General features: G+C 35.6%; 1 protein-coding gene across 2 annotated transcripts; it reads right to left on the bottom strand.

Annotated features, from left to right (window-relative positions):
• Window positions 1–787: 787 nt before the first annotated feature.
• Window positions 788–14,610, bottom strand: LOC128217444 (universal stress protein YxiE-like). 2 transcript variants are annotated; one of them, XM_052924598.1, is made up of 5 exons: window positions 14,443–14,610; window positions 13,207–13,287; window positions 11,309–11,326; window positions 7,850–7,956; window positions 788–2,862 (listed from the first exon to the last, which is right to left on the bottom strand). In XM_052924598.1, exons 1-5 carry the CDS (start codon window positions 14,519–14,521, stop codon window positions 2,650–2,652), a joined length of 498 nt encoding a protein of 165 aa, XP_052780558.1. In that variant the 5' UTR covers window positions 14,522–14,610; the 3' UTR covers window positions 788–2,649. The 2 variants fall into 2 exon arrangements, with proteins under 2 accessions (XP_052780558.1, XP_052780560.1); XM_052924600.1 differs by lacking the exon at window positions 11,309–11,326 and having other exon boundaries at window positions 14,443–14,608.
• Between the last annotated feature and the right edge of the window lie 200 nt (window positions 14,611–14,810).

Raw genomic sequence — 14,810 nt, 5'->3', positions numbered from 1 at the left:
AATACAAGTAAATAGTCGTATTAACAATCCACAGTTTTTGTCAAATAAAAATAGGGCAAATAAAAAATAATATGATTAGGTTAACATTTTTATTTGTTTAAAAATATAGCACAATCTTCAAACATGGTCACTACAATACAAATATATCATACAAGTTAAAACAAAGGAAACATAACTGTTCTAGCAATAATGAAAACACTTGAAAATATCATAACTTTGATACAAGTTCTTGCCAAAGAAGTCTTGAGTGACTTCTGTCTTATCATTGTTATACTGTTTTTCTTTGTAGCTGGAATGTTAACACCAAAAGGGACAAACGAAAATATTTTTAAAGTCATAAAATAGCATAATAAGTCAATACATAGTACCTCGCAAATTCTATTAGGTCCAATCATATTTTACACATCAATGTTATGAGAACTGTGAGTGATTTCAACAGGAATGTGAGACGGTTTAAATATTGAACCTAATATATAGGTGAAACCTTTAAAAATGAGTTAAATTATGTTTTAAAACAATAAAAGAAAATGATTCAGTCAATCATGCACATACAACCATTTATATCCATAAAAAGTGGGGATGGCAACGAGTAGTAAAATTAATACTCCAGTACTCGGAGGATCGTTCGATCGAGTACTCGGGGAAAAATGAATACGTGTTCGCGAAGACAAGATTGTGTATACATGTATCGTTAATGGCGTATATTGTGAGTTGGTCGTATTATTGGTCATTAAAGTAAACTTTCATTACGTATTGTAACAAAAAATGATATAAAAAAGAAAACAAATGTTGTTTTAGGCTTTTAATTTGTTTTATTCGTTTCATTTTATACAAGTATGCACTGCAGAAATGAACAACAATTAGAATTTCAATGAACGAAAATTAAACCTTAAAATGAATCTGCTTATGATCAATAATTATAACTTCCAGAAATTGTAAATATCAGATACGATGACAATATTTCAGTGCTGAGAAAATCATTGATGATGAAGAGAGTCAAGAAACAAATAACACAACAGAAACTGTAACTGGCAACTCAAATACTAACAGGCAATTGCAACTTGGTGGTTCCCCCCATAAAAGTTCAGTCAAGTGACTGTTCATATACATATACCATAATTTAAACCATTAAACACACATATTCATGGGACTTGCACTTTCTTATAGGTTTTTTTTAAGCACATACTTGTTTTTTGGACTTTATACTTTAAGGCATCTTAAGCAGGAGATAAATGTTGATAATTGATCACATGGAGTTGACAACTGGTACATTTGTCAACATATATCACTAAAACATTTAAAAAAACCCATAAAAATATAGATTGTAATTATTAAGTTAAGATTAAGTTAACTGATTATTTGATTACACATACATTTAAGGCATACAAAATCAAATTAATCTGATTACGAAGGCAAGGTAGGTAAAGATGAAAAGTCTTAATCAATATATGAGAAAATGATGGCTGGTTTACAGCGAATGTGAATGGTATGATTTATTTTGCTAATTAAACAATATAAGGAGACTCCATAGCTATGCATTATCCCATCACACTATAAAACAGACTGGTACCATTAAATTATTATAGGTCCATATGCTAAACTGAGTTAGACTGGTACCATTAAAGACCTGAAGTCAGTTAGATTACCAATGAAGTGTCAGTTTGCAAAATGAAAGAAATAATCAAATATTGTGAAAAAGAAAGAACATACAGATGTTTCCTTGTCTAAATCCTACCCAATATTTACAAATTGGATAATATTAAGCATTTTATATTTACTTTCAAAACATATCTTTCCGTAAACAGAAAGTTAAAGGTCCATATTTCAATAACATAAATCATAATGTATTCATTTGTATAATATGATTGTTATCACAAAATTACAGATAATTGAATCTAGCATGACTTGAAAACATCACAGAAAACTAATGCACGGGACTATTTCTGATAAAATTATGAAAATCACTTATCAACAAATGATAATAATGTTTTTTATTAAAACTCATTTCACTCTTTCTCAAATTGATGAAGACAAATACCTTGATTAATGTTCATAAAACAAATGTAACACCACTGCTCTCTCATGGTGACAATTATATACAATTTACTGAGATGGAAAACAAACGCAAACTATAAATTTAAACATTGTATATGTATGTGCTTTCAAACAAATACAGCTTTACTCAATTGCTGGATAGATCAACATTAACAACATATAGAGAAACACATTACAAAACTTTAAAGCTTCATTATTTCATATTTAAAAAAAAGTGCAATTACTTAAAACTGCATATTAGAGAGAAAGGAGTTTAAAGTGTTTAAACCACAAACAGATATCCAGATTTCTTGATTGAATATGTTTTTATAAGTTTAGTAAGGAAAAAGAAACAGTGAAAAACCACAAAACAACAAATAGTAATTATGATTATTATCTTGTTTAATTTCATTTATCAACCATGCTAATTTTCTGCATCACCTAACTGAACAAAAAGGACAGATCATTTCCAAAGTCCATTACAAATCAAACCATAAAACTGTCCAATCAAGCCTGAATTATAAACCAATCAATCAAATCTGGGTTTTTTAAATTCAAATATTTCAATGGACCAATCAGGCATACATTAAACTGGACCAATGGTGTGTGAGGTAACTAGTGGTGATGCTGGGTGTCCTTGTGTCGACACACCAGGACTGGTACATTGGAGTGGTGGATGATGTAGTCGGAGATGGAGCCTAGGAACGTGCGTCTTATCTTCCCCATTCCACGAGTGCCTGTCACAATGAGCGTGGCACCCTCTTCCTTGGCCACACGGCACACCACCTCCCCGGGGTTGCCCCCCACACTCTTCACCTTCCCACCAACCTGCAGAAAAGATACAAGTAAATAAGTTCAACCAAATAATCCAAATATACTTCCACATTGACGGAATAATTACTTGAATGTGCATTACCTTCATTTGAATCTGTTCTAAATATTGCTTTAATAGTAACCTATTTACATTTAATAGTGACAAGAGCTTCCACAGGACTGACAAATACCCACACATTCCAACTTTACACGGGAATGGCAAACTATTTCTTTATAAAGGGGACATTACTCCAACAAAGTTATACATTGGTGTATTGTTAGGATTTTATTTGGGGGTATAACAATGATGATTTGACATTTCTTTCATTTTTTGCCTTTATATTAAGCCAATCTTGGCTAACCATGCCACAACACTTCTGATAGTTTGAAATGGTAATTAGTAATTAATCACCCAATATGAAGAATACATGTCTCAAACTAAGCCCAGTCATAAAGGAAAACCACTGGCTAATAGCCGGTAATAGGTCTGTATAATTTCACTGATCTATCTGAGGAAATAGACCTAAGACTTAAGTCCAAAACATCAGGTCCTGGGCACAACAAACATCAATAAATGTAACATTCTGGATCATCTGTTAAGTTCCTGAATAAATGTAAATGGCCATATATTGACAGTAATTATTTTCCTCCAAGACATTTCTAAGAGTGTTAATGCCTTATGAATGTCCAATATTCCAACTTCCAAGCATAGTGTCCATGGAAGCTCTGGCCATTAACCGCTTTCATTTCCAGTTTGGAAGCTTTCTCCAAGGGGCTTGATCTACATCTGAGCTAGTTATGATTACTGCAGGTTAGCATATTGCCAACAAACATTTGCTTTACAAATTAAGTTTATTTTGGACATATTTTGACACTGTATGTTGAAAATAATCTCCTACTTAGACCAGCTCAAGTGAGAGATTCAGTAGTTGTTCTCCATGCTAAATTCTGTTGATATCATGTATTAATAACTTATTTAAATTACCCTCTAACACTGTGGCTTCAAATATGTAAACATGAAGACCTACATGTAGATGAACTTATTTTCTCCAGAGATACAAATTATGTTTTTCTGACTCGCCTTCATTTCAACTGGCCCACATTTCTCAAACAAACATATCGTTTATAAAAGGCTCAGCTAACTGTTTTCATTCGGTATTAATTGTTTAATATGTTTTCAGGCTTTAAAGAAATAGTATTTGAGAAAGTAGAGATGAAGTATTTTTTATTTTGCAAAATCATACCAGAACCTAAGTACCTGTTTACAATCTTGCTAAATGAGACTGTTAACAATCTTGCTAAATGAGATAACCCATTTAGCTAGAAAGCTTAAGAATTTGCCAAAAATTCTAGGCCATGACAGACCTGTGAATATGTGAAATAATAACATGGATAAATGACTATACGAAAATGTTGATTGTTCGTTGCAATGAATATCAGTAGAAAACGAGAGCTGTCACAGTAAATGACAAATGCCCTCTAAGTGCCATCCAATGGATTATGCAATTACTAATATGCCTACATCAAGGAACAGCTATCATACATTTAATTGAACACTGGTGCCAATACATTTTAAAATCCCTGCATGACAAAGTTACAATCGGGACACAACCAGCTATATTGCTATATATGCAGCATTTGGAACCTGTATATGTGGCCAGGACATTTGAGGTAGGGTCTTGCGGCTTGCATGTGACATGTATGCCATGTTAATGTACGAATTAATTTTAAAATCCTTCTCTGCATAACAAAGTTACAACCCGGACACAACAAACTATATATACTCCATGTGAATATATGCAGCATACTATAATGACTAAACACCAGTGTTACCTTGAACTTTAAGGAAGGGTTGTAGCTATCACATGTGACACATTGTCTATATTTACATAACACAAGTCAGTTTACTTTAAAGTTTCTCTCTGCATGTAGAGAAACAGCATGGAAACGTCCAACTAGACTACCAATTAATCACAGGCGAGATTGCATCATCACAGAAACTCTCGGGAATAGCCATTGCGGTGGTGCATGTTATAACCCTGTTCATCTGCTACTACCACGTACGACATCCGAAAACATGCATACAACATATTGCGGCTGTTGCAGCTTGCAATATGCAGGTATTTTAACAGGTAGCATTGGTACAAATAGACGAATGTACATGGAAATTGAACGATGCTTGCAGCATAGTTGCACCCTATTGACAGGGTCAACAAACTCATCCACATCTCACTTAAAAATGATGTTGCTTGCATATTGAGTGTTTGTCAGCATTTTTAATGAGTTCATTGATACCAAAACAAACCTTCGAAGGGGCTTTTACACCTTTAACAAGTGTTTGTACAAGAAGCTCTCTCATTTCAAGTTTAAGGAGGGCATTCATAGTTTAGATTCTAAAGAATAAGGTGAAAATAACAGCACAGTTATACAGTACAAACCAAGTGATTTTGATTACAGGTCAAGTTTGTATGAGTTCAGTAAAACTTATAGATATATTTCATAATTTTTAGGACAGGAACAAAGTAATAGCCTTCAGAAAATTAACAGCTGTAGAATAAATGCTTTGGGCTTTATGCTTGTATCGCATGGTATAGTGAAAATAAGATTTAAAAGAAAACATCCACATAAGGAAACATTGCTGCGATGTGAAAAATGTGCAAAAAACGCGTGGTTGGTAGTGTATATTGTTTATGCATATTAGCAGCCTTCCATAGCCGTAAACCTGTAAATGTGACCTTGACCTTTGAGGTAAGAACATGGGTCTTGTCGTCTTCATGTACTCACCACATAAGCCAAGTTCTTTACAGCATGTACACCTAAAACCGCACGGACAGAAGGTGTGATTTTAACATGCCCTTCTTGAAGAGCATAAAAATTAATCTGGGTAAGTTAAACAGTGGACTGAAAGAAACTCATTGTGTCTAAATCTGTATGTTTAACATCACTGACCCAACCAGGGATCAGCTATCTGTCACATTAACATGCATAGTCAGCTGCCTTGCCATCAATTTATTCACTCCATGATAAAACAGGCTCCACAACATGTATCTGGTTTACATCTGTCTGTTAATCTGGTCAAGACAAATCTCATTCAAACCACTGTCAAGCTCCACTATGTAACGACATAGTTTAATAGAGCTTCTCTTTGGCTTCAGTCATTTTCATCTTGTCATGAAAAATAAGGACAAAAAATAGTCCTGCTTAAGAAATCTCCTGTCTTTTACATTATATTGAAAGGAAACGCCTGTTTCCTACCAGTCTTATAGTGTTATTCATAATACTAATTCCTTGGAAGGATGTAAGTTAAAACAAGTACTCCATGGAGCACAACTTTTTTAGAAAAAGGGGCAAACCTTAACAATTATTAAAGACTAAGATTTAAGCCTTATTACATGTGCATTAGTTATATTTCAAGACCTTGAATGGTTGTAACCATATTTAAGTTTCTGCTTTTTTTACGGAAAAAGGGCATATTCAACAATTATTAAATTCAAAGCTACTTGGCCTTAAATACATGACTGCGTATACTCGGAAAAAGGGCATATTCAACAATTATTAAATTCAAAGCTACTTGGCCTTAAATACATTACTGTGTATACTATGTTGCATTTGAATATCCTGAAATATTTTCACTTTTGGCCATGGTTAAAGTTATTGCATGACACTGACGGTACAACATTGACAGCATGAACAAAAAGGATACCAATGCTACAGCAATATCAAGACAGTTTTTCTTAAAAATACAACAATCCAGCTAAAAAACATATTATTCATGTAATGAAGTTAACAGGTCAATGTCTGCTATCACAAACACATCACAATTATCTCTGGGAAACGATTCCTTCCAGTAAAACCAGAATGTTTGACAAACACTTTCTTTCTTGTTAAGTGACAAATTAGTTTCCCAGACCAAAGGATGTTAATGATAAGAATGGCTTTCTGCTCGATAGCTTACAAGAACACAGTCATGTCACTATCATTACCTAGTCATAATTAAATGCTCGAAGTCTTTTACATTTTGCCTATTTCAAATTAAGTTTATACTTTATTTCAATCTGATCATGAAGAAAGCACTTTCCCTAATATAAATCACGCTGGAGTCTGAGAAAAAACCAGTTCCAGTTTCAATTGTCAGTGGCAACCTCCTGTGGGACTCAAATTTGGAACCCCTTGGACAAGTGGCATCAAGATGGCGCCTCCAGTGGGACTCACATTTGGAAACCCTTGGATGAGAGACAACAAGATGGCGCCTCCTGTGGAACTCACATTTGGAACCCCTTGACAAGTGGCATCAAGATGGCGCCTCCTGTGGAACTCACATTTGGAACCCCTTGGACAAGTGGCATCAAGATGGCACCTCCTGTGGAACTCACATTTGGAACCCCTTTGACGAGTGGCATCAAGATGGCGCCTCCTGTGGGACTCACATTTGGAACCCCTTGGACGAGAGGCAACAAGATGGCACCTCACATTTGGAACCCCTTGGACGAGTGGCAACAAGATGGCACCTCACATTTGGAACCTCTTGGACGAGAGGCAACAAGATGGCACCTCCTGTGGGACTCACATTGGGAACCCCTTGGACGAGAGGCAACAAAATGGCGCCTCCAGTGGGACTCTTATTGGGAACCCCTTAGAAGAGAGGCAACAAGATGGCGCCTCCTGTTGGACTCACATTTGGAAACCCTTGGACGAGAGGCTACAAGATGGTGCCTCCTGTGGGACTCACATTTGAAACCCCTTGAACAAGAGGCTTCAAGATGGTGCCTCCTGTGGGACTCAGATTTGAAACCCCTTGGAAGAGAGGCAACAAGATGGCACCTCCTGTGGGACTCACATTTGGAAACCCTTGGACGAGAGGCTACAAGATGGTGCCTCCTTTGGGACTCACATTTGGAAACCTTTGGATTAATGGCAGATATAAATATACCACATCACCCCACTCTCCATTTTTTTTTCAAGCACCTTACTATCTTAGTGACTTAAAGCATGTGTTTCTGACCTTTTTGTCCTTGAGTTTCTGTCCGAGGCCCTCGAGGAAGGACTTGATTCTCTTCTCCTCCTCAGCCATCATCTCTGAGATCACCGTCACATCCGCCATCACCATGGCTATAACATAGAACAGAGAAATAATTTTCAGAAGTTCAAATCATTTGCAAACAATATTTAGATTAAAACCTGGTGTAATTACAGTTTTTCTTGGCAAGCCTTTTCTGAAAATGTGGAAATGTTTGATTGATTTAGACAAATCTTAGAAATAGAAGTTTCCAAATTCTTTTGTTATCAAAACAAATGTCTAAGAATAAAATCTTTCAATGTTTGTAACTCAACAAAATGTCTTGAAATCTTAAAAGTACTTTAGTATAAAGCTCTATTGATCAGAAGAATGTGCCTGGATGAAAATCCAATTCTGTTGAAAGAAACATTCAATCACTTGTGTTCAAAATAAGTTTTCCTCTCAAAAACTGGGAGTTGAACAATGCTGAAAATGCGATTGATCCAGAAAGACATAGGGGCTTTTAAGATTTGTTTGCAAAAATTGTCCAGCAAATTTAGGAACACATTTGAATGAGATGTGAGATATTGTTCATCCAAGTACCTCAGCTAAAATGATTAAATTTCACATATAATATGTCCACTTTTAGTCCTTGCATGCATACTTTCTAATCAGTAAAGTTTCATGATGCTGGTACAATATATTCCATACTATACCATGGCATAACATCACCACCAATCTAGATTATATGATCTCTCATTAGGAAACTTGTTGACTAAAGCAATATAATCATGTAGATATGATCCCAATGAGATGCTTGTTTTTGCTTTACTCAACCATAAAATCGGCAACGGCTTGGCATAGCCCATGTATTGATTGAATTGTTTAGTAAAGCAAGAATAAACCATACAGATTTAGTGTTTGCACTCAATATCTTTATTCTATCCAGATTGCATGAAGGAACCCCTGAATAAGCCACTTAATTATTCCAATTAATGACTAAATGGAACTTTGGCAGTTGGTTTCTCCACAAGCTTCCTTAATGATTTAATCAGATAATGGCTAACTGGTTATCATGAGTTGCTATTTTGCCTCTGAAAATATTACAACGTTTTTGCAGTGAGGCAAAAACTCATTACTTAACTATGCTGTATAATAATAGATAGAAATATGTTCAATACTGTATCAAAACATCTTCCATCCATTGGTACATATGTAAAATATATGTGTTTTATGTTGTAGGGTAGCAATATAATTTAACAGAAGTATCAGCAAAAGACATGCATCTATATGCTTTCAAAAGATTTAATAATGGCCCTCCCTCCGTTAAGCACAGCAATACAGCACAACCATTAAGTCTTCAGCAAACACCAGTAGCACCTGCTGGGGCCAGTTGTCTGAGACTATTAGTCCCTATCAGCATGCAGAAAACCTGCCAAATATTGAGTTAAATATTTACAATATAATGTCAGCTATAGAAGCACATGAAACTTGTAAAGAGCATACTTGAATGCTTCCCTACACAACACATGCATAAACCTCTGCCACAACATGCCCAGCTTATGTAACTGAATTTATGAACTTTACCATGATGCCTGTCTACAAAATACATGACACATCAAATGATTCAACTATGATTCAAATTAATGTATAAGAGTGTTTATGATAAACAAGAGCTGTCACAGTATGTGACGAATGCCCCCGAATGTGACATTGACCTACGAACAAGGTCAGTACATGAAAAGTTGATCTTGCCTTTATGTGTCAAATACATATGGCAAGTTATTTTAAATTTCCTCTAAACATAAAAAATACCACCCATACTTGACAACCTACACTGGTATGTCCTTATATTCAGAATTCCCATGTGAATAAACCCTTAGTGTATCTTTCACCTTAGAGGTAGGGACATGGGTCTTGCACGCGACACGTCGTCTTCGTATGTGGAACACATGTAGCAAGTGATTTTAAAATCTGTCGTTACAAGGGAAAGTTACAGCCCGGACACGACAACCTATACTCTATGCTTATATGCAGCACTCTATGGTGAATAAACACTAAGTGTGACCTTGACCTTTGAGGTAGGGACACGGGTCTTGCACGCGACACGTCGTCTTGGTATGTGGTACACATGTGGCAAGTTATTATAAAATCTGTCCATACAAGGGAAAGTTACAGTCCAGACACGACAACCTATACTCTATGCTTATATGCAGCACTCTGTGGTGAATGAACACTAAGTGTGACCTTGACCTTTGAGGTAGGGACACGGGTCTTGCACGCGACACGTCATCTTGGTATATGGTACACATGTGGCAAGTGATTTTAAAATCTGTCCATACAAGAGAAAGTTACAGCCCGGACACGACAACCTATACTCTATGTTCTTATATGCAGCACTCCATTGTGAATAAACACTAAGTGTGACCTTGACCTTTGAGGTAGGGACGCGAGTCTTGCACGCCACACGTCGTCTTGGTATGTGGAACACATGTGGCAAGTTATTTTAAAATCTGTCCATACTAGGGAAAGTTACAGAGCCGGACGGACGGACGGTGCGATTTTAATATGCCCACCTTCGGGGCCATAAAAATGTGTGTGAAACATAAAATCAACCATGAAAGAAATATTGTACTGAAAAACTTAAGCAAACATTTCATTCTCTGCATTCTCAATAAGGATTTTGTTTTATTCTGATATCAGATTCCTGTGCCAGATGGAAACTGTCGGTATTCCCAAACCTTGTGTAATGTACATAAAAGAAAAAAGGCAATCTGGTGTTTTCTTGTGTTAATACTATATATTTCATATATCTCAACACTCGAAAAATCATCTGATCACCTCACCTTATATGTTTTAAAACATATTTTTTACCCAAAAGTTTGTTGTTGTTGTTGTTTGTTTGTTTGTGGGTTTTTTTTTTTTTTTTTTTTTTTTGGGGGGGGGGGGTATTTTAAACAATATGTCTGCAGGTTGGTCGCAGATCAGAAAAATGCAATTGTTTAGAAGGCCCCATGCATATAAAAGCTAACTTTCTTAGGGTTGAGCTCCAAATGCCTCAATAGTCTATTCTACCTTGAAAATAATCAACTTAATAAAATCATTTATTGACTAAACAAGATTTCTGGCACTCTCACAGATTGACTGTTCAACAACTTTTTTATTTCCTTTTTTGTATTGGAATAAGCCATTCTTAGTACATGTTAGGAAACCAGCGATAAAAGAAGGCTGGCTTAAAATTAGATTGCAGTTTTTCATATTTAACTTAAAAAATTGATGTTTTGTCAATGCTTTCAGAAAATTTGATTTTCCTCTGACAAACCGGTATGACAAAAGGTTGGGTAAATCTTCATTGGCTATTGTTTTATATAATTCTAGCACTCCCTGAAGCAGCTTCTCTCTATACATTTTAAGCAGTTAGTTGTTTTCTTCCATTAAACACAACCAATGCCAAATGTTACACACCTGTCACTCTGTCAGCCTCTGTTTTGGCATATAAATATTAAAGTTACAATTGATATAAAAAGTATGGAAATAAAAACGAAACAAGATCATGATAAAATCGATGAAGTGATTCATTTTGCTGCCTTTCCCCGAGTCCTAAACTCGATCATTGTTTTTCTTGAGGAACCATTTTAATCTATGCACAAAACTATTCCTGGCACTGCCATTTCTGGGACTGCAATCTTCTTTTCTCAGCACCAATGGTTTTGAAATATGTGTGTTTAAAAAATGCATTTAAGCAGACTCCAAAATGAATCACTGTACATGTATACTAGTACATAATAATGTGCATATGAATAAGTGCGTTTATATACATTATGGCAGGGTTTACCATGACTAGGGGTTAGCAGGCCTGTGGAACGTTAAAACATGGGTGAGAATTATGGGGTGAACACATTCAGCACGGTAAGGCAAGATGTAATAAAGATTGAATCCCAACATTGTCCTGGTCTGTGGTTGGGGTAAACAATGTGCATCATTTAGCATTCCCTTTGGTATTTTGTACCATTCAATTACGGACAACATCATCACATAGAAAAACATCATCACATGGAAATACATCATCACACACACAGATTACAGTCCTCTTACACACACATTATCAGTACAATATAACAGTTGACTTGGTCCAAAATAATATGGTCATGGAGTATGAAAACTGACTTTTAGTCTTATTTCTCAATTCCTTTTATAACAGGAATACCATAATCAAATGATACAAAGGCCATGTACAAATGGGCAAACATCTAATGATCAAACATATTGTATAAACAACCACTTGCAAAACAGACAGACAAGATGCTCACAGGCTGTTACAAGCAAAACATTAAACAAAGGTGCAACAATTCTAAAGCATACAACTGGAAACTGTGTAGTGAGAGTGGATGAAGCTAGGCAGAGAAGGATTCATAAAACGATTAATTGCTGAGCATGCTATTCTGTTCTCAATCTTCATGACATTGTACACAGAAGATTGGAGATCAGGTACTGGAGTTGTATCACTATCTGACTTACATGACTTCACAGCTAAATAAGAAGTATTCACAATATTCAGTTATGCTAAATTTGTGTTTAAGGGTCTGAGTATGAATTTTTCTATGCCAATTTACTAAGACATTCTGTCAATGATATACAGACTATGGCTGTACATTTCTGATGAAATTTCAAATCATGACTTGTTCTTGTACATGTAAATCCTGGTTATCTGTGAAAACATTTTCAGATTGAAATAAAAAAATGAGAAATACAGTAATAGGCACAATTTAATTTCAACAACAGTAAATGTATGTTGACATGTTTCTTTGGTTTTAATTGCCCATTGACCTTTGGCCTCACATCAATGTCCAACTGTCCAACTTTACTGATTAATTAACTGAAGCAATTGCCTGACTACTGTGGTATTTGTAAACAAAACAAGAGTGTGCAAAGTAAAGAGCTCTTAACTGCTGTATGCAGTAAAGAGCTCTTTACTTTGCACACTCATGTAAAATCCCCCTTTCTAAAGAAAGTTTTAATGTTTTCTTTTATTTCAATGTGCATGATTTGATATATTCATAGAAGCCACAAAAGTCATGTTCTGAATATTTCTTTTATCTATAACTTTTGTTTAATTTTATTTATCTCACCATTTCCTTTTGATGTAACATAAATGTGGTCTTCTGCTGTGGGAGGAACCCTGTACATGGAGGAAACTCACTCCTCTGGCTTGGTGGTCACCAACCAAACTAATTGTGTTCATACTTTAATGTTCTATTACTATTAACTTAAACTGGTATGGCATAACACTTTAAATAAGCATTTTAGAAGGAATCACAGTACACAGTAATGGCACAGGGCTGGTGTGCCTGTAATATACTCACGTGACTGAACGACGGTGTGGTATTCTGGCACATGCAGCAGGACAACATGGTCCGAGTCACGGTGGATATTGTCCCAGTACCCTGAAACAGAACAAACACAGTTTCAACCCAATGCAGTTACTTGTTACAGTTAACAGTTTTTCTCTAAAGTCAGACACTTTTACAAATCAAATCTTTTATACAACAAACTGATAAACTCAATCATGAACGTCACTTATACTGTTGCTACATGCTAATTGTTCAGAGGTCAACGTTCATTCAAAATATAAATAAAAAAAAAAATATATATAACTTTAAAGGGATTTTTCACCTGCCTAGGGGAAAAGGGAAGTGGGCCTAATAACCCACTGTGCATGAACTCACATTGTAGGAAAATGAACAATATAATCACAGGAAAGGTACTTCATAACCTGTACCCCAGTAAATTCAGCATTGTGTATTGTAATTTCATTTGAGAGTTGTGTTCATCTGGGACAGACGAATGCTACCATGGGTCTATCACTGGAGCCTGAGACAGACTATTATCTATTTCATATCAAAATAGGGTGGTTCTGACACTGGCTAAACTATAGTCTTTTAAATATTCTCATAACAATATATAAAATAAAAATTATCATGTACACTTTTCAAGAATAACTACATCCTGTTGCTGGATTCTGAGACCACATATCCTACCCAGCTAGAATATTAAATCTCCCTTTTACATCTCAATTGATATATGTTCAACAATTTGCATAATTTCAAATACTGTACATGTGTAGATTATGGTAGAATGACCACATTTATCCTGGTTTATGAGCGGTGCCTGGGACCAATAACTTATTACTACTCCCACTCCTAGGAGGTGCTAAGAGGTCTAACTCTATTCCCGAAACCAAAGAATATTTCAAAATTAAGCTGGTACTATGTTGTAAGTATTTGAACAGCACAATGGGTAGTCCATATAAACAGCCGCTTCAAAGTCTTTGATAATTTTTGTGTTGGCGTTATAGGGAACACAATAAATATCCAAATGGTAAAAAACGTTCCCTAAACGCGCATTATTGTGGCTACACAATGGGCAGTTCATTCAAGTCAGTTACAACTATGGCATATCAACGCTACCACTTACATAACATTATGAGATGTCTTATTCGCAGAAATTTATGTGTAATATTTATATTAATAAATAAGGAGATTATCCGAATTAAGTATCCGAAAATATTACGAACATACAATAAATATCAAAATATTTACAATCAAAAGCATAATCCGAATATTCACTGCCATCCATGGCTATCAGAACAATCCTGTTGTCGTCATTCTTGGCTGCCATCTTGCTGTCAGTTATCCAGTCAGTCGGGAAATAGTGTCAACAGCAAAACAAAACGTAGGCCACTGCCGAATCTGGGTCAAGTGAAATACTCTTCACGGAGAATCTCCCGACACGCTTAGACTGGTACCCTACGTTTGTAGAAAAGAGAATAAGGGTACCAGTCTAGACACGCTATCGTAAACCTTCGGAACTCCTCGGCCATTTTTTTCGATAAAATGGCCGAGGAGTTCCGAATGTATCGTAAATAAAAAAAAAAACAAATTCCACCTCCCGTGCATTGTCACATGGA

This window comes from Mya arenaria, chromosome 14, assembly GCF_026914265.1.
Source record: "Mya arenaria isolate MELC-2E11 chromosome 14, ASM2691426v1".
NCBI lineage: Eukaryota > Metazoa > Mollusca > Bivalvia > Myida > Myidae > Mya > Mya arenaria.
The sequence above is the reverse complement of the archived record's forward strand: the minus strand, read 5'-3'. Positions and strand labels throughout refer to the sequence as shown.